At 42.0% G+C, this 19,520-nt stretch overlaps 2 protein-coding genes across 3 annotated transcripts; both read left to right on the top strand.

Annotated features, from left to right (window-relative positions):
- The first annotated feature begins 384 nt into the window (after positions 1-384).
- LOC147223607 (uncharacterized) lies at positions 385-9,905 on the top strand. Its single transcript, XM_086165990.1, has 8 exons — positions 385-501; positions 1,940-2,049; positions 2,252-2,336; positions 3,346-3,541; positions 3,661-4,736; positions 4,845-5,638; positions 6,924-7,127; positions 7,230-9,905. The coding sequence occupies exons 1-8, from the start codon at positions 410-412 to the stop codon at positions 7,472-7,474; spliced, it is 2,802 nt and encodes a 933-aa protein (XP_086022116.1). The 5' UTR covers positions 385-409; the 3' UTR covers positions 7,475-9,905.
- A 1,318-nt stretch (positions 9,906-11,223) lies between these two features.
- On the top strand, positions 11,224-17,563 carry mfsd8 (major facilitator superfamily domain containing 8). 2 transcript variants are annotated; one of them, XM_086166474.1, is made up of 12 exons: positions 11,224-11,609; positions 11,840-11,922; positions 12,157-12,200; positions 12,451-12,691; positions 12,775-12,888; positions 13,018-13,162; positions 13,639-13,697; positions 14,093-14,201; positions 14,284-14,418; positions 14,500-14,603; positions 14,712-14,938; positions 15,582-17,563. In XM_086166474.1, the coding sequence occupies exons 1-12, from the start codon at positions 11,551-11,553 to the stop codon at positions 15,786-15,788; spliced, it is 1,527 nt and encodes a 508-aa protein (XP_086022600.1). In that variant the 5' UTR covers positions 11,224-11,550; the 3' UTR covers positions 15,789-17,563. The 2 variants fall into 2 exon arrangements, with proteins under 2 accessions (XP_086022600.1, XP_086022601.1); XM_086166475.1 differs by having other exon boundaries at positions 11,545-11,609; positions 11,840-12,008.
- Positions 17,564-19,520: the final 1,957 nt, after the last annotated feature.

Below are 19,520 nucleotides of genomic sequence, written 5' to 3' on the forward strand. Positions count from 1 at the left end.
GGGTTCCAGTTTAGGTCTATTGTATAGGTGATGCTGTGTCTATCACAGTAAACATAACGTCTATAAACATCTTCTGATCAGTTCTTCCATTGTTTACCGAGCAGATGTTCGGTTTTTAAATCCCGTTGTTTAGGAAGGACTCATTCAGACATTGTGGTATAGATATCATCTCAACGGATTCTCCCCGGTTTCATCGGGCCCTGCTTTATCTCAACTGATTTCAGACATCGGTCGAATCGCAAAGTTTTGTTTTCGGTCGGTCCGATCGTTTCCATGTTGACGTTGCTTCGGTTCTTTATTTTATTTAAAAAACGGATGCACCCCATTTTACCACCAGCACCCCTAAGGATGTTGTGCACATGCGCGTTGTGCAATCCACCGGAGCGCGAGAGGTAGGGAAGGAGTCCTAATGGCGGAGAATGTGCGGTCGCCTTTTGACTACCGGGAGCCACCGACCCTCGACAGCGACGGGGATGGCAGCAAACCGCCGCCGCCGCGCGGGTGAGTCAGCACCGCCGGCTCCCGGTCGTACACCGAACGATGTTCTTTCCACCGGGTATTTGTGAGCAAAAAAAATGCTAAGAGCTCCAGACGCGCGCGCCGTTAGCGTGCACGCCTGTTTAGTTGACGTTATAAGCCTTCTTGCATGTAAATGTAGCATTTTTTTAATTGAAGAAAACGGGGCGTGTTGGGTGTTATTTGTCCGGTTTCGGGCCGGAGCTGCTGCCTCCGCGGGACAGCTTGTTCCGCTGCCCCCCCTCGGACTGGGTTTACTCACCAGCCCTTTATTCTGGATGTTTTCACGAGACCGAAGTCTAATGTTAGCTCTTCGAGGCTAGCTGGTTGTTAGCCAGGGTTTAGCATCGATCTTAGCATGCGCCCAGCAAACATCATCATTCATGTAACAATCCGTCGTGCTTCATTAATGACAAGACGTCCCGTATATGCTATCTGTATATTCCCAGGAACTTGAAATAATTACCAACCCGTGTTTGTCGTTAGCATACCATCTATGTAACGTACAGGCACTCAGCTGGTGCAGGTCTTGACTCCCGGCTGTGGGGCTGTAAGTAAACAAAGTTGCTGACCACGAACAAAATCACTTCAGTGCAGTTAAGCGTCGACGGCTGTGTGATTTCAAGAAGCCTTGCAATACCGATCAGGTTTCTAGACATGCATCTAGACATCCCGTGATGTGTTAAAGGGGTGGGACCGTAGCCAATGTTTTGTTTATGAATTTCTGGGATAACCCTGTAAGCTAAAATATAACTTTACCGATTGCGCGTTACCTGCTTATTGTGGTTTTCTGAGAAGAAAGAGAAACAAATGTATCTGCGTTGCGGTTCTGAAAACAACGGATTTCAATAAATCCTAGCATCATACGAGGCCGTCAATTACAGTAGAGACAATGAATTGCAATTCACTATATTCTATAGTTTCGTCATGCAGGATTGGTTGACAGATCGAAAAAAATTGCAATGGAAATGCTATTGATATCCATGCCACATCCCTCCAACATGCCTGATGATAATTAAACAATTGGATGCAGATGAACATATCACCCTCTGCAACTGAACAGAAAGTTTCATTCCTGAAAAACATGGGGTAAATGTCAATCATGTGGAGAAATTCCAAAGTGAATTTCAAATACAAACCTACATATCAATCTGTAAGGATTTGCTGCTTTGCTTTGTCTAAACTGATTGCAGTGGAAAGGTGTTTTTTTTTGACTGTTGGATTGTTGTGGATTTGAATGATTTCGCCTGCCAGGTTGATCTCCATAAACAGATTGAAGTTTAGTATTGCATTCCAACAGGTAACAGTGATACTTGGGTTCTTCCCTGCCCTCTATTTGAATAGTTATGTGAGGAAGGTCTTCACAGATGCTTTGTCTGAATGTATCATTATGCTAAATGAAGCCCTGGTTTTGTTATTACAGCCGCGTGTGTGGGAGAAAAAGGAAAGGGACACCTGTGAAGGTGTGCGACCGAGCATATGTAACAGAAGATGAGGAGGAGGAAAGCATGTCAGAACACAGCTACAGCCCTGGTATACATTAAAACACACACACACACACTCACACATACACACACACACACACACACTTTGACACTTATTGTCAGTGTGTTTCATCTACTCCTGTGCTTGTTAACAGTGTATTGAAGTGAGAGATGATGACTGTCCTGTAGATGTTAGCAGCTCCAGTGATGGCATCGTCAGGCTGGCATTGTGAACGTCTCTTTGCTTCCAGGTGATGGTCAGTACCCAGAGGGTGCAGAAGATCGCCTCCCTCCACCTGGGAGTCCTTATTACCTGCCGGATCCTGCTCAGCTATGGTAAGGGCATCCTGTTCCCTTGGTATCGAGATGCAAATTCTAACACCTGGTATTATATGTTCTTTGACAATGAGTTTTTCACTTATATGGGTATGTTTAAGTATAAGGACATGCATATAAGCATCTGCGTGTTCTATACTGCTAACCCTGAACTGCAAATCTTATATGTGGGCTTGACAATATCATGATGCCATAATGAGAGTGTAACTGAGAATAGCTTTTGCATTCATTTTAGATAGCACAATATGACCATATGGAAAAAAATCTTTTAGAAGACTGTTTCAAATGTTTAATCAATTTTCTGAACTAGCCATAGTGTTCTGGTTGTTGTTGTATTTTGCCTTAACCACTTTATGTCTGTATTACTGATGATTAGATAAGAAAATATGATTTCATAATGTTGTGTAACACTACCTTAAGTCATTATTACAATATTTTCACAGGTTCAGCATTTTCAGTCCGTTTTTGAAAATTGAAAAACAATATGTTATTTTGTGTATTTTTCTTCCAATATTTCAAATACAATTGTACAGTGATGAAAAATTTCTTTAAACATCAAAAAGAGCTGTGATAAAATCATACATTTAGATCCTCCCTGAGGGGAAAAAAAACTTTTTATTCCTCCCTTTTGCATGACCATACTTGTATTGATATGGAATGATTGCAACCTGGTTGTATGACCTGTCTCATGTTTAACCACATGAACAAAGAGAGACTTAATTTCAGCAGTAAAAAGCAATTTCCTTTGTATGCTTTGGATACCATATTAGACTGGCCAAAAAATGATTTCCTGTATTCAACATTAGTCAGCGATTACAGAGCAAACTAGGGGGGAAAAGGGTCCCACTTCGAAAGTAATAAATACTGTATTATGAGATCAGCCTGGAGTCTCAGAGATACTGCGTTTGTGAGCTTGTATCAGAAGCATCCAGAGAAACTGCATTCATTGCACCACTAGGTTTTTTTTACATTGATTGCATATTCTTATATTTCTGGCTTTGGTTTACAGTGTGCCTGAACTCGGGGAGGAGGGGGCTGGTGGTGTTCGAGGACCGGTACTTTTCCATCCACCACCTAACTGCCGAATTCGTGAGGTTCACTGTGGAACCCAGGTGCGGCTAGTGGTTATTGCGATTCGAGACATCGCTAAAGGGGAGGAGATCACAGTGGACTACAGCTTGACAGACTGGGGTGAAAATGCCATGGTGAGCAACTGTGTAACTTCAGCAAAATGTGTCATGAATAATGATGTATAGGCATGCCACAAATGTAGAAGACTGAAAGTTTAACGCATTTTGTTTTTCAAAACTGTGCTACTCACTAGGAGGAAGAGGCAGGGCCGCATCCCCTATCCCTTTCTGTGTCTGATTATCTTACCCCTTCCTGGTCGTTATCCCCTTCCTCCTCTCCACTCACCCACTCTGAGCCCAGTGATTCTGACCGAGAGGAGGACGAAGAGGAAGAAGACGATGATGACGATGACGATGACGAAGAGGAGGAAATCGAAGAGATGAGAGGCCGCATGCTTCGGCGTCGCAAGAAGCGCAAAATGCCGGCAGCGGTCACGTCAAAGAAAAAGAGTGCACCCAGCTCCCCTCGAGGACCTGGGCGCCCCTGTACCTCCTTTTCCCGCCCTGCACCCGTGACGTCTCCTGGCAGGCCTCAATCTCAGACACCAATTAGTTCCCTGGCGCCGCCCACCACCAACATCAACAATAACATCAACATAAACATTGGCAGCTCCAGTGGACCTTCAGTTAGCCGGCGGCAGCACTGTCCTTACTGTGGCCGCCACTACCGCTCTTTGGCACGCCATCTCGAGAAGCACCACGCCAATCAGCCCGAGGTTAGAACGGCAATGGAGCTGGCTCATCTCCACACGCACAGTTCTTCTAATGGAACTGCATCTCACCCTCACCCCTCATCCTCCTCCACATCTGCTACTCACAGTCATTCTTTCGCAGTTCCTCAGCCATCGGCCTCAAACCCTACCCCACCCTCCCTCTTCTCCAGGGAGAGGGAATCACCAGGAACACGCTCAAACACAGGTGCTGTTTCATTCTCGCTCTCACTTTCACCTCCCTCGTCAGCTCAGCCTGCAGCTAACAAGAAGGGGACTAGCTTAACAGTGCCCAATGCAAAACATTCCACACCCCCTTTGGCAGCCCGTGTAAAGAGCCCATCGCCTCCTCCTCCTCCCCCCACTCCCAGAAGGGGTAGAAGGATGAAAAAAGAGAAGCATGAAGAGCCCCAGCCGGTGGAGGTGGAGAGTGCGAGGAGTCAAGAGGAACTTGTTCCCCCACCAACACCAGAGCCAGACGTCGATCCTGAGGAAGACATAGAACTGAGTGGCGAGGGAGAAGCTGATATGCCGGAGGAGAAGAATGGAGAGATAGTAAGGTGTGGACTGATAATTTCTTGATAGAGAACTTGAGAAGGCATGTGTTAGTTCATTTGTTGTTTTTATGGTGACTAACTGAAACACATTTCCTCTCTCTGTGTCTTCAGCTCACACAGGCATCACATGTCTCCACTGCTTTCCTCACTCTCCTGTTTGATCATCTACCTCCGCCAGCAGCAGCACTCTTCTTTCCTTTCCTTATCCCGCTCTCCTCAGTCTGCTGAGTCCTGGCGCCAGCTGTGCCATTCCAGTCTCTCCTTGCTTATCCTGTACAATCGCCATCGTGAATGTGAGGTTGCGAAGCTCACCATTCAGGACTACCGCAAGCGGGTCACCGTCCAAGCCAGTTCCTCCAACAGCTCCCCCTCTGGCATGGAGGCCCTCCTTTCGCCATTTGAGCGGCATGTTCTCAGTCACCTTCCACGGGCTGGTGTTGTTGGAAAGCGTGGCCGCATCCAGCCACTTATTCTTCCACCACACTGCGAGTCCTGCCTTGACCTGCTCCTTCAAACCAGCCCCAATGTGGGTGTGGACCCTGAGAGCCCCTACGTGTTCTCCCGACCCTATCACTCCCCTGCAACCCCACTCAGGGGCACAGACCTTCTGAGAAACTTGGCGCGATCCAGCGGGGCCAAGAACCCGGGAGTAATTACAGGAACTCGTGTGCGTAGGCAGGTCGCTATCCTCACTCAACTTCTACTCTTAGAAGAGGGTCAAGCTGGTGCTACGAAACGCCTAGAAGACTTCCTGGAGCGCGAGTACCATGTGACCCAGAACTGCTCTTCTATAATACGGGACCCAGCACTGATGGGTCGCGTAGGTCGTGTTGTTCTCTATGGTGAGCGGGAGGGAGTGCTTTTCCGAGGAATGAGCCTACAACACATCTGCCTTGAGTTAGATGGTAAGTGCGCATTTGTGCAGTATCTTTAAAAATGTTTTCCATCTCTTGTTTTCCATATTCCAAATTGAAAGTGGTGACCAGTTGCCCCTTACATTTTCACTATCCAGGAGTATTTTAGCTGTAACCGCCAAGGGTTTTGAGGTTGTGCCTTCAACCATTGAATTTTATTTTATTTAAAATACCTATAATTTGTGTTGCCTCTGGGAGTCCTATCGGATAAATTGCATCTAAAATTAATTTTTTCATCTGAGTTTGGCTCTTTTGTCTTTTTAAAATCTTCCCAGAATCCCTGCAAATTTGGAGATAATTTTGGACATAACAAAAGGTATGGTTGGTGACCACAACCACTCCAGCATGTGAATTTGCCTTATTTAACAGTTATGAGTAATTGTAACCTGGCGAATTTAGATCTTCTGTCTGAATAGAGCAAACAGCATATTTTCCAAATTGTCTGTAGTGAAACGTCAGTGGAGCAAACACAGGCATCTCATCTCCATCTTTTTTTCTTATATCATTTTCAATCTTTTCAGTGTTGTTGTCTTCTGTCTACACCGGAATTCTTAAGTGCATATATTAACTCCTGTGTGGTTCTGGTCACCTCACCTGACTTCTTCCTCCTGCAACATTTTCCCTTCCATATTTCAGGGTTTTATCAACAGTTTGTATCGGAAAAATGCACATTTGATGTTTTGGATATAATCAAAATTGTTGCTTGTGAATAGGATAACATCATGTATTCATTTGTCTCACAGGTGTCATTCTGTCTGATGATCTCAGTTTAATTTGAAGGCTTACTTCCCTGTAAATTGTGATTTTAAAAGTAGGAGAGAAAGGGACATTTAAAGACTTGGCGAGAGCACAACACTTGAAATGCCCTTTTAAAGAATTACATTGGATTAATGTAGGCAGTTATAACATTTTGGTGCACATAAATGCACATTCCATTTTTGTAAAGCAGAAATCACCATTTCTGTGTAATGATGTAAAGCACTCAACTTTTTTGTTAAAGACAGCAATATTTATCAAGTGCTTGTTAATTTTTTTTGTATAATGTATTGTTATGATTGAATATTTTTAAATGGACCTCTTTAAAGTTATAATACCATCATTTCCTGATTTACTGTTGAGAATCATTGAGGTTTGAAATTTTTCGGTGGCTGGACTTAATTAATAACAACAGCCTCACATTAATTAGGATATACCATAACCTTTCAAATGTACTCTCTTACTTTCTTTTGTGCTGAGTAATAATTCCATTGAAACACTTGACTTAATCTGTCTGCAGTGATGTCTGGCAACTCTGCGGACTCCTTTTCAGAAGAGTCTGAAGCTGAAGAGGAAAAGGAGGACATACAGGTGAAGACTGAGGTAATGGTGAAGAAGAAAGGGCCAGGGAGACCACCAAGGAAGAAGAGACCACCTGTCTCATCAACTGGTAACCCCACAATAGCCAATGTCCCGAAGAGGAGATGCATTCCACCCAAATCAGGTAACCATTTGATATTAAATGCCTTTACCTCAGCACTTGACGTATTTAGAGTTGTCTGGTCAGACACCTTGTATCTTCACCCATATCTACTCCAATTTGCAGGGAAGCGCGGAGTCTTGAAGCGCCCCTGGTCAGAGGCTGAGCGTGTAGCAGTTGAGACTCATCTCAAGAGAAACCTCATGGAACTACGCGTCCCTGCAAAGGCAGACTGCGAGCGCTGCCTAGAACTCTGCCCCTTGCTAGTCAGCAATCAGCGAGACTGGAGGGCGATAAAATTTTATGTGCACAACCGCATTCAGCTACTGAAGAAGCAGGGAAGGAGGGAAAGCACTGCCTCCGTCTGCTAGGTCAGAAAAAGGGCCAAACAAAGACAGTGGCAGAGGGTGCATATCATAATGTAGAAACCACCAGCAATTACAGTGAAGACAACTAACTTTTGCAGCAGCATTTTCTTTCATGGATGAAGTACCTGCATTTAGGTGCATTCCCAATCTCCTCCCATCGGTTCTAAGGGATTAGTGTATTAAATTTGACGAGAAAAGAACGGGGTTTCTCTGATTGAGAATTTTGTTATCAATATGGGGGATGCCTTGTATTTGCAAGATCTTTTGGTAAAGGTGTACTTTGTAACTTGAAAAATCTAAAAGCTACCACTCCATACATCAGTAGTAGACATGATATAGTACCCTCCAAAATCGGTGCTATACAAGATACCTACGAATATATCAGCTCACTGACTTGTGAATTGTCACCTGTTGTTCCGAGCATATTGTATTTGCCAAATTGAAAATGCCCAAGTTATCGAACAGATTTGGTGAACAATTTAATTATGTATTGATATTTTACAAATACTCTTCTTTAATGTTGCTCAGTCATATCAGCACCTATCTGGATGAAGGCATCATTGACAGCTAATTGATTTGAAAAGAGTCATGGTGGGACATCTCTAAACTTTGGTTGATTTTGAATTCACTCACTTATACACTAATCCCCCTGCACTGGGTGTAAGATCAGTGTGGGGGATTACATGGCGAGTCTGATGGCGAAACGACAAAAAAACTCTTTTGGATACTATCTATATTAGTCCTGTCAATCTGTCGACTTTTTGCAGCCTTGCATACGTACTCCTCGGATGGTTTCTTTCCCGAGTTGAGAATTTATTTGTCTTATCATGGTTCGTTGTAGTGTTTTTTGATAGTTTTTCATATAGTACACCTCAGGGCAGCAAGTGATGTATCAGAAACTTTGCTGACTTGCTGAGTTTTTTTTTATCTTGAGGTGGCTTTCACATGAATTTTCCAAGTGTGAAACTAATTTCCTTGATTATTCTGACACTAAGTGAATGCAGCATTAAACTGTACAATTTAAATGTTGTTTCTAAGAACGCTTGATTTATACTACTTGATGAGTGACCATTGTTTTGACAGTACGTTCCACCATGCATTATGAGATACATAGAGGACAGTATTTAGGGAATAATAACGTGGACTATAAGTTGAGACAGCAGTACAAAATGGAAAACTCCCTATATTGTGATGTCAAACAGACTCAACCTTTCTATCAGTGAGAAATTACACCTCGAGTTGTAGAGTCTAGTTATTCTAATTCAAAATTGGTTTGAGCGGTCCTTTCACAGATCTTTTTCGCCGATCCAGATAACTGTGATTTGCCAAACGTTGCCCAAGTTCAAGTCTATGCAAAGGAAAAGGCACTCAACAAGACAGTTATCATCATCACCCCGTGTCACTGCCAAAATGCGTTGTACATCTTTTTTGCAAGGACAGTGAATTGGAAATGTGGAAAACTCATATCCTGTGGGCGCCTACATTTTCAGTGTGCGGAGTTCAACAGCGGGGGGAGCCACTGGTCCCTTGTGCTTCAGAGATTATTACCTTTTCCGGCCAACTGGGAAAACTGTAGCACTGTCTTGTTTTCAAAGCTACAAAGTACACCCTTATGAGGTTGGATAAGATATATTTAAGTGTCAATGCAATTTCAGAAAGCGAATGCTTTTTATTCTTGAAGATGTTTTTTTTTTTATGTATTTTGTTTTTTATTCATTTAAATTACTCAAGTAGTTGACTGTAGGGAGTGATGAAAACTATTGGGTGGGAGAAGATGACATGCAACAGAGGTCTTTGGAGCAATGGACTCTGCTTCAGATTGATAGGCCACCAGGATTTGGAAGTCCCAAAATGAGTTTTTGCTTCCGCTGAAGGCTGATGACCAAACGTAATTTTGGAAAGCTTTGGAGTGAAGAACCACAGGTTCTTATCCTCAAAAGCACTATGGTTAAATGGTATGTTGTCTGGACTGAGACATTTATGAACTTGTATAGTGTATATTATTATGAACTGGCATTGTGCCACACAGCCCATGGCGCCCAACTGGCGCTTGTATTATTAAAAAAAAAGTATTCTTCACAGTGTTGAACCACAGTTTGAAGTGGTTCTTACATACCTCTGTACCATGATCATAGAGTAGTATGTGTCAAGGCTCACCTACTTGAATTTATTCCCCCATCAAAAAAAAAGACAAAAAAAAAAAAAATCAATCAACATTATCGTATTCACATTGTAAAAATGTGCTAATCTAAGAAAATATACTGTAGTGATTTCAAAGTTAGTATTGTGTTATGGTGTACGTACTGTAAATACTACCTGTACTTATTAAAGTGTATGACTGTGGTTTCTTAAACTGGATTGTGCATTGAATTTTACATTGTGGACACAAACTGTTTCAAAGAAACTTTGAATAGCAAATAAACACAGACTCTTACTTTGGATTATTTTATTTGCAAAGCTGAAAATCACAGGTATGTCAATTTTACAAATGACCAATCGGAAACCCATGACACCAATATGAATGCCACACAGTAGGCTTTTTTTTACCTAATGCACAGCATTCTGACAACAGGCCCTGCAAAGACATAATCAATCAGAATGTCTACAGCAGACCAAAAACAATCTGAAGGTAAGTGAAAGTGTATAAATTAAACTTGTCCTTTTGGCTTTTCCTTTCAGGGGTTGCCACAGCGAATCAACCTTCTCCATCTACCCCTATTCTCTGTATCCTCTCTCGCTACGTCAATAAATCTCCTTGCTCTTCCTCTAGACCTCCTGGCTGGCAGCTCCAATTCCAGCATCCATCTACCAATATATTCACTATCACTCCTCTACATGATAGAACCATGTCAGTCTGGCCTCTCTGACCTTCTCTCCAAAACATTTATCATTTGCTGTTCCTCTGATAGACCCATTTCTGATCCTAACCGTCCTCGTCACTCCCAAAGACAACCTAAGCATCTTCATCTCTGCGACCTCTAGCTCTGCCTCCTGTCTTTTCGTCATTGTAACTGTTTCCAGGCCACACAGCATCGCTGGTCTCACCACTGTCTTGTATACCTTTCCATTCATGAAAGTGTACAAATCAAACGAATCAGCAAAATATATTGGGTGCATGTCTTAAAGTGACAAAGAATGGAGAAGTGTTATTTTCAGTGTCAGTGCAATATTTGTGCACGGAGCGGAAACTTTGCTGAACATAATGACATTACTGGTGTATTAAAGAGACCATTCTTGAGACTAAGTGTGCGGAAGTTAAGGGCAACATTTTCAGCTGTAACCTGTGATGGAAAGGGTGGGTTCTCTACAAGCCTGCTCGGGGAAAAGTATCTAGAAATGATTCGATTGTGGATATCGTGCATTTCACTTGTACGTCGACTGTTCGATTTACGGGAAAGTGAGTTGAACGCAGAGGCGTCAATGCGGGACACGGGCTTTTTAATTGTTTACACGTATCCTCACGTGAGCGCGCCCTGTCAAGGCAAATGTTAAACACCAGAACATTTCCGGAAGTCAATAACGGTGGCTACAAAATAAGTGCACGGAAGTGACCGTGGTTCAAAAAAATGTAGACAATTAAAAAACTCCTACACTCCTAAAGCTCTTCACATTAATGGTTATCTCCAGTTCTACGTTTTAAAGCTCCGAACGCTCGACGTTCAGCGAACCGTCAGTTACTATTAATGTGTACAGCTTTACTTTTAAAATGCTCAACCGGAAGTGAATCTTAACTCTGGCGTGACCATGTTTAGACGCAAAGCTTCATTTGGTGTCATAGTCCAGTTCTGCAAGTTTTTCATGTTGCGTTCTTTCTCATATGCACCGCGCTGTCAGTAGAAAACGGCATTTGACATGATGCGTTTAGTTTCCAGGAAAAACGGCGGTGTATATATTGGGAAGAATGCTATTTGTAACAGAAAAGGTTAGCTTAATCTCACATAGCTAGTAGTGCATAGCTTCTGGAGATAGCTGCGGCTCCAGGTTTTGCCAGCGTGAGTCTCAGCCAAATGACAATTTAGAAAACCATCTCCAAACTGTGACAGCGTCCTTTTTATGTTTCATTGGTGTTTTTAGTAAATATGTCTCAATTTGTCGATTCTGACGAGAGCACCCCACTACTCAGGGATGATGCAAGCAGGTGAGTGCAGAGTTCAATGGCCATTGAGTTGACCAAATGAAAAAACATTCAAGGGAGGTTTCCAAGTGAACTGTTTACCTTTCACGATATGGACGCGTTCGTACTAAAGCCAAGTAAGGTTACATGTGGATATTTATTTAATCCACTTATGTCACCAAGCATGAACCTTTTTCAGCGTTCTGTGTTTACCAACCCTTCTTGATAACTTGTGGTTTACCCTTTGCGTTCAGTGACGACTCGCAGGATGAAGATTACAAGAGTCGGTGGAGATCTATCAGGGTCATGTATTTCACCATGTTCCTCAGCAGTGTGGGTGAGGAGATTTTTGGGCAAACACCACAACAGACCTTACAATAAGTGGATTATTAAACATGCAAATGTTTCAATCCTAACACACAGGTGCGCTAAAGTGCTCTACTGAAGGAGCAGAAGCTTGTTAATGATTGCTTCCCTCTAAATGCTGTAATGGTGAAATAGTGTGGCATGACATTATACTTGGATACAGTGTGTATCATTATTCTGTCTTCTTCCCCTTTAACACCTCTAGGTTTTACTATTGTTATAACATCATTATGGCCATACTTACAAAAGGTAAGTGTGACTCTTTTACAGATGGTTAAGAAAATAAATCAAAGGAGTGGTATTGAAGGAAAACTGAAAGACTGAAAAAAATAAGTTTCCATCTGGGGCAAAACATTTGTCTAACAATTCTAAAAATCGTTTTACATCAGTATTTGAGTGTTTTTGTTGCAACTGCATGTCATGATATCATTGTAGTTATTCCAATAAATGTCTGTTATCACATTGATTAACACTTTCATATGCACCACTTTTCTTGCAGATTGATGACAGTGCAAATGCCACTTTTCTGGGCTGGATTGTGGCAGCATACAGCCTCGGTCAGATGATAGCCTCACCCATTTTTGGCCTGTGGTCCAATTATCGGCCACGCAGGGAGCCACTGGTGTGCTCAATTTTCATCAACCTGACAGCCAACATCTACTATGCTTATGTATACCTACCAAGCACGGGGAACAAATTTCACATGCTCATGTCCAGAGCTTTTGTTGGTTTCGGAGCAGGTAGTGTGTCCTGGCCTTATCTGCTCTCAGCTGCTCTGTTTGCTGTGCCTACGTTTCACCTAAAAGTGGTCTTGTATTTGTAGGTAATGTTGCTGTAGTGAGGTCATATGTGGCCGGAGCTACCTCCCTGAAAGAAAGGACTAATGCCATGGCAAATATGAGTGCTTGTCAAGCCCTTGGCTTCATCCTTGGACCAGGTTAATATGACAGTATTATCTGTGCTATAAATGATGATCAATATGCACCCAGTTTTTCAGTACAGGAACACTTGCTGTCAGTGCTGCCTTCAGTGTGTTTAATATTTCATGTGTGGGTATTACTCTCAGCTCTGCAGGCTCTCCTGTCATTCATTGGCGAACAAGGTTTTACCATAAAATTCCTAGACCTGCAGCTCAACATGTACACAGCCCCAGCCTTACTGGCTGCAGGCTTTGGTCTCATTAATATCCTGCTGGTTCTCGGGGTACTGAGGTGAGACTAATGTATTTTTCCAGGCCCTCTGCATCATTGTCAAGTTAAAATCCTGCTTGTCTTTGTCATAATGTAACTTCTCACCTGATGTGTAGAATATTTTTATCTCTCTTCTAAAATTCACTTTGTTTAATAATCCTGCTGTGAAAAGTTACCTAAAATGTATGAAAAATAAACTGAGTATGTATAGGAATTCAAAATTAAAATGAGTAGGAACATATCAGGAATGTGATGGCAAATTGGCAGAGCAAGACAGAGAATTGAATTCCTTTTTCATCCTGTTCAGAACAAGTCCAGTTGATTCAATGTTGTTAATCTGACTCATGATTTTTCAAATGATGGTCGATTAGAGTGAGGTTCAACAGAATATCATTATCCTTACATGACTCACTAAGCCCAGTGCTAATCCATTGTTGTTCATGTGTTGCATAATTATCTTTTCTTTTTTTTTAACCACTGAATTGATTAATTAACAGAGAGCACCGTGTTGATGACAACGGAAGACATATTCGTGCCATCAACTATGCATCAGAAGGTATTTGCTTATCCACATTTTAAATTAAGAAACAGGTTTCCTGATTTCATTAACTTTCTATGATGTTACATCACGGTTGCCTCTAATGCACACTGGAATCTAAAAAGAGTAGCAGGACTTTAATAAATTACTTATTGACTTCAGTAGATTAATCTATTTTTACAGCAGTTATATTCCATTTATCATAATCCATAGGCAAACAAGGTCTGCCAGTGAGACCCATACTCGTTATTCAATGAGGATGCCAGGAAATGGTTAAAGCCTTGTTATTATTTCTCTCTGGAGGGACCTGTAATATAGAACTAGGTCTTTTCCAAGAAGTATATAGATTAGGACTAATAATGCCTTTTTAAGAATATTTGTATTTTAAAGTTTGAGTCTTCTCTCTGTTGCAGACAGGGAAGATATCCCTGAAGAAACTGAAGAGGACATTGATCACGTAGCAGTTCTGACCTCCAATGCCCTCTTCTTCATCGTCATGTTCATTTTTGCGGTTTTCGAGACGTATGTATTACATGAGAGCCGCAGCAAGTCAGAATACAACCAAGAGTTGTTACTGACTTGAACATGTTTTTGTGACTTTCAGGATTGCTACCCCTTTGTCCATGGACATGTTTGCCTGGTCAAGGAAGGAAGCTGTGTTTTACAATGGCATCATTATCTGCTGCATTGGATTTGAGTCCATTCTGGTGTTTCTGGTTGTAAAAGTGGCCTCTCAAAGGTGCCAAAATGCGTGTGAGATATTAATGGGTCTCAAGTTCCCTTATTTGGTTTAATGGGAGGTATGGTTGCTGTTCTACAGGGTCGGAGATCGTCCTGTGTTGCTAGTCGGATTGGTCATCATATTCTGTGGCTTCTTTATTTTGCTTCCATGGGGAAATCATTACCCTAAAATCCAATGGGCAGGTTAGTCTTAGTTTCCTCTGTAGCTGTGATCAACAGACTATTAGTTTTTCTTTGTCTGGACATTATTATTCAGAAGCAAATAATTCCTTCCTTCTCTTCAAAATGCAGACCTCAGAAACAACTCATTGGTCAGTCAATTTTCGAGGGCCACCATACTATCCAACAGCTCTTTGGAGCCAACAGGATGCCCCTATGATCAGACCTGGTGTCAGTATACTCCTGCCATCCATTTGGCCCAGTACATCACTTCTGATTTCCTCATCGGGGTGGGATACCCAGCCTGCAACGTGATGTCCTATACCTTGTATTCCAAAATCCTTGGACCTGTGCCTCAGGTAAAGAGTTAAGATAATTTGCAGTTTATTGACTGACTCTTTTAAATGTGGGGACTTTTGTGCATTTTGTGAAAAATTCAATTAATTATGCAAACCTACAGAACTGGACTTAAAATGTTTTTTTCTTACAATAGAATCATTGTTGAAGGGGGGCCCTCATGCCATTAAAAATGTGAACATTTTCACAATCATAACCCATCAGCAATCCAACTCAATTACAATTTTAATTGTTTCTGACCTATTGGATCTTCAGATTAGCTGCTGTGTCAGTGAATATCCAGGAACTGAAATCTAAGCATCACTAATATACACAATTAAGTACATGTATAAATGTAAAGGTGTGTATGCCAATGCATAAGCTAATCTTTATGTTAATATGAATGAGCTTATGGTCTCCACTCCTTGTTACCACAAGTGTGTAACCTGGCGATGAGGAATTGACACATCTAAAAATGGGTAAATTAATGACCCAAAGATAATTTGCTTTCATGATGTAGCTGCTTTTGACCGGCAAGCCAAGCTCTTCTATTATGGCAAATCTAAGGGAAATGTTAACTCATATATTGTTATTTATCTGCTCAAGACATTTATAATCCAAGTTTCCTTTTACTTCCTAACATAAAAGGTGTATGTGTGTCTGCAGGGGGTGTACATGGGTTGGTTGACGGCATCTGGCAGCGGGGCACGGACTTTGGGCCCTGTGTTTGTCTCTCAGGTTTATACTCTCCTGGGCCCCCGTTGGGCATTCAGTCTCATCTGTGGATTGGTTTTTGGGGCCATCATCCTCCTCAGCTCAGTTTACCACAGACTCATCGCCTTCTCTGTGCGTCACAGGAGGACAATAGAATGAAAAGTGAGGACTTGCACTGGAAAGAGACTGAAGGTTGGAAACCTCCAATCTCAAAGACTAAGGCAGTGTCCTGTTATGAGGAAAGCTTTTTGGATGTTGGACATTTTCTGACTCAGGGTTGACCTTTAAGGTGAAGACATAATTATCTCTTGTGACTTAACCCAAGATGGAGAATCGCTTAATTAAACAACCACTAATGCCTGCCCTTAGGCCGCACATGTCACTAATTTGAAGCCACGTGATGTGCGTGGTCTGAAATCATAGCTTCTTGATCAGGTTGATTCGATAAAGTTACCAGTACGTTACTCTTTCAGATGATCTTTATTTTTGGAGGCCCCTGACACTTATTTAATGACAATGTTTTTTTTTTTAAATGCAACTCAGATTGATTTACTCTGTCATGCCTGTAGACCCGTCCTTTTAAGGGCATGTAGTTTTTTGTGTTTGTCACTTAACAGTTAAGTAAACTTCTGCTCAGTGTGCTTACTGAGTAATTGTAGTCAGCTTCTAGTTGTCTCCTGTATGTATAATTGCTCTTCATTCCCAAGGGTTTACAGGGCTATTGTGATTATTCATATCTGACTGGAGTGTCAAGTCAGTTACTGCTACATATTGCACAAGTGATTCTTTTAAAATCCAACAAAACCACACATTCAGATCACTGCAATTACAGTGAGCTGCTAAAATGTGCTGACAGTGTACAGTTAAGATTGTGCAAAACAACTATAAAAGCCACCTACCTGTTACACGATAACACTTACTTGTTCTGGTAAATTTTCAGCAAAAAAGGAAAATTTGTTTTCAGAAAAAGATTAAAAAAATATATTTTTATGGTTAATTTTCTGTTAGTAGTGCCAACAGATACACAAATTCTTATGTAAAAACCATGAAAAAGAAACCATTAGGAGGTGTGATAAATGGAGCATTTTCACAATTACCATTTTCCACTGAAGGGAAGATCAAGGTTACAGTTACAATATCTTGGTTTTTACTGGTGGCACCACAAATATTGTTTACTGAATGTGTCAGTGGTATCTGGGTTTTTGACCATGATTAACTGCATTAAAGATTTGATCCTTAATCGTCAGTTCCACTATTAATAATGCGTTACAAACAACTTGTTAATTTTATACAGACGCTTGAAACATTAAATGAGAAGAAATGCTTTTTCAAATAAGATCCAACACTGTTATAAGTGAAAGGAGGCATGTTGTCATGCAGACTTAAACTATAACAATATAAAATTTGTGGCAACACTGATGGTGTATTAATGCCAAACAGCATAAATTTCGAATGTTTTTCTCGAGGTAAAAGTCTCGAGGGTTAGGGAACAAGACAACAATAAGTCTTCTGAGATTACAGGAATGTATTACAGAAATAATGCATTGAATTAAAATGAACAGTCAACAATGATCAGCAGTGATTGTCAGGCATCTGCAATCAGAATCAGAGCTCAAGTCTCTATATTCAGCCAAATAGGGTGAAGTCTCCTTACAGATTGGACACCGGTTGATGATATAGACAAGCTTTTTATAGTGCTGACAGTGTACAGTTAGGATCATACAAAACAACTATAAAAGCCACATGTCTGTTAAAGAATAACACTTACTTGTTCTGGTAGATTTTCAGCAAAACAGGAATTTGCTTAAAAAAAAAAAAAGATTTAACTTTTTTTATGCTGTTAGTGGGGTTAGTTTTCTGTTAGCAGTGACACAGGACACACAAATTGGTATGAAAAAGCCATGAAAAAATAAACCATGACGAGCTATGATAAATGGAGCGTTTGCAAGATTAGCATTTTCCACTGAAGGGAAGATAAAGATTACAATACCGTGTTTTTTTATAAGTGGCACTTTTATATAGTTTTCTGTTACCATTGTATTTCCTTAGATTTCCCTGTACTTTTCCTCTTCTCTCTCTGAGACGCACTCCCATTGATACTCTCAAGGTCCTGCAACGGCCTTTGTCAATAGGTACTATTCCATAATACATCTTTATCTGTTCCACCACCCGTTTTGTGTGCAACATTGAACTTCTCAATACCTGTATTGTTTACGCTTTTGTATAAAAGGGAGTCACTATAACTGATAAATCGGAGTATCTTCTGCTGGAAGACAAGGAGACAGCACTTGATAGTGATAGCGGCTCCCGCATGAGTGCGTATTGGATCAAATATCCCGGAATGTAGAGCAAGCGAGAAAGAGAATGCACGCCAAACATTAATGTCTGCATTGTGCATGTAATACGCACCTTAAAATACGCGCGTACGATTGAGTGAACAAGAGAAGAGAGAGTGACAGAAACTATGCGTGCATGTGGAACTGTGCGTGTGTTCATAACGCGCACTAGACAGAGAGCATCCTGATTGGTTTACTCAGAAAAATAAGCCAATAAGCTTTCAGTGTGGGCGGGCTTTTATTGCTTTTATTTGGGACCGGAGCTGACGTTTCAGTCTGTGAAGCCTGCGAGATGGCAGAGGTATAGTCCTTCAAAACACGAAAATAAAAAAAACAACTTCACCTCAGGTTACACGAAAGCATATCCCTGTCTCATAAGGGCGAAAAACAATGACAGTGTGGTGCGGTGTACTGTTTGCAACCTGATGTCCTGTAAAATGAACAAATTAATTGACACTGAGTGGAATTGTTCAAGTCTGCAGAGCAAGCAGCATCTAAATACAATGAGACCCCTCTAAGGTTACAGGAAAGTAAATAGGCTCATATTTAGGCAAGTGGCAGGTGTTCTATGCAGATTTGAAGATTGAAAGATAGAAATATATGTTCAAAATGTTTAAAAATACGCATAATTTGTCAGGATCTCCTCTCGGCAGCCGAGAGGAGACACGGCTGGGCTCAATTCGTAATCGGCGCCAGCTGCAGCAGCGGCCGCTAATCAAGAGCCCTATAAAGGGCAGCGGCACGCTCTGCCTGGCGCCGGGGGATTGTCCCTGACCACCGCGGAGCCCTGTCACGACCAGACCCCTATCCGGCCTTGACCCTGTCCGAGATCCTGCCTCCACCCTGCCCGGGGCCCGTCCTGGTGAGACCTGTTAAAATTCGTGCGAGATTCATGCGCGGGAATGCATCACGTGATGGCAAAAGTGCACCCAACTTTGTATTTTTCCACTAACACCCCCAATGCACTCGCAATGACGAATCCCAGAAGGCCCGGAGGCCCAGTTCATGACACGGCACCTAGTTGACCTCTTCCAAAGGGTGTGAAAAACAACTCCATATTAGGAAGAAATCTTGACCCTCCAGATAGTGGTATAAATCACGGCCACTCCCTGAGGTTGGGGCCGAAATCTCATCTGCACATCCGACTGGACGCGCCTCAGCGGACGTCTAGAGAGTGTGAACGATCCCCTCGGGGTGACATTCATTTCGGCCCGGGAATTCTCGTGCCCGGGAATTCTCGTAAGTGTATTTCTTGACTTCTAATAAACCACTCATTGCTTAAACAGTTCATGATAGCCCTGATGGTTTTTCTTGGATCACATCTGAACACACCGGGACAACAAAGTCTGGTCCCGTGGTGGAGGCTGCAAAAACGGACAGACCCAGCCTTGTGCGACTCTGTCTCGGGGCCAGGGAATCGCCAGCAACGCTCTACCTGCCTGGATACCTAAATAAAGCGCTTCAATCCTGACTCCTGCCTCTAAGGTGTGGTTCCCTGCCTGAGTTTACCACCGCGTCCTGTGACCTAATTCTTTTTGTATTTGTTCTAATTATA

The sequence above is a fragment of the Fistularia commersonii genome, chromosome 19 (assembly GCF_037954325.1).
Source record: "Fistularia commersonii isolate RoL2024-O1a breed Wild chromosome 19, RoL_Fcom_v1.0, whole genome shotgun sequence".
NCBI classification, from domain to species: domain Eukaryota; kingdom Metazoa; phylum Chordata; class Actinopteri; order Syngnathiformes; family Fistulariidae; genus Fistularia; species Fistularia commersonii.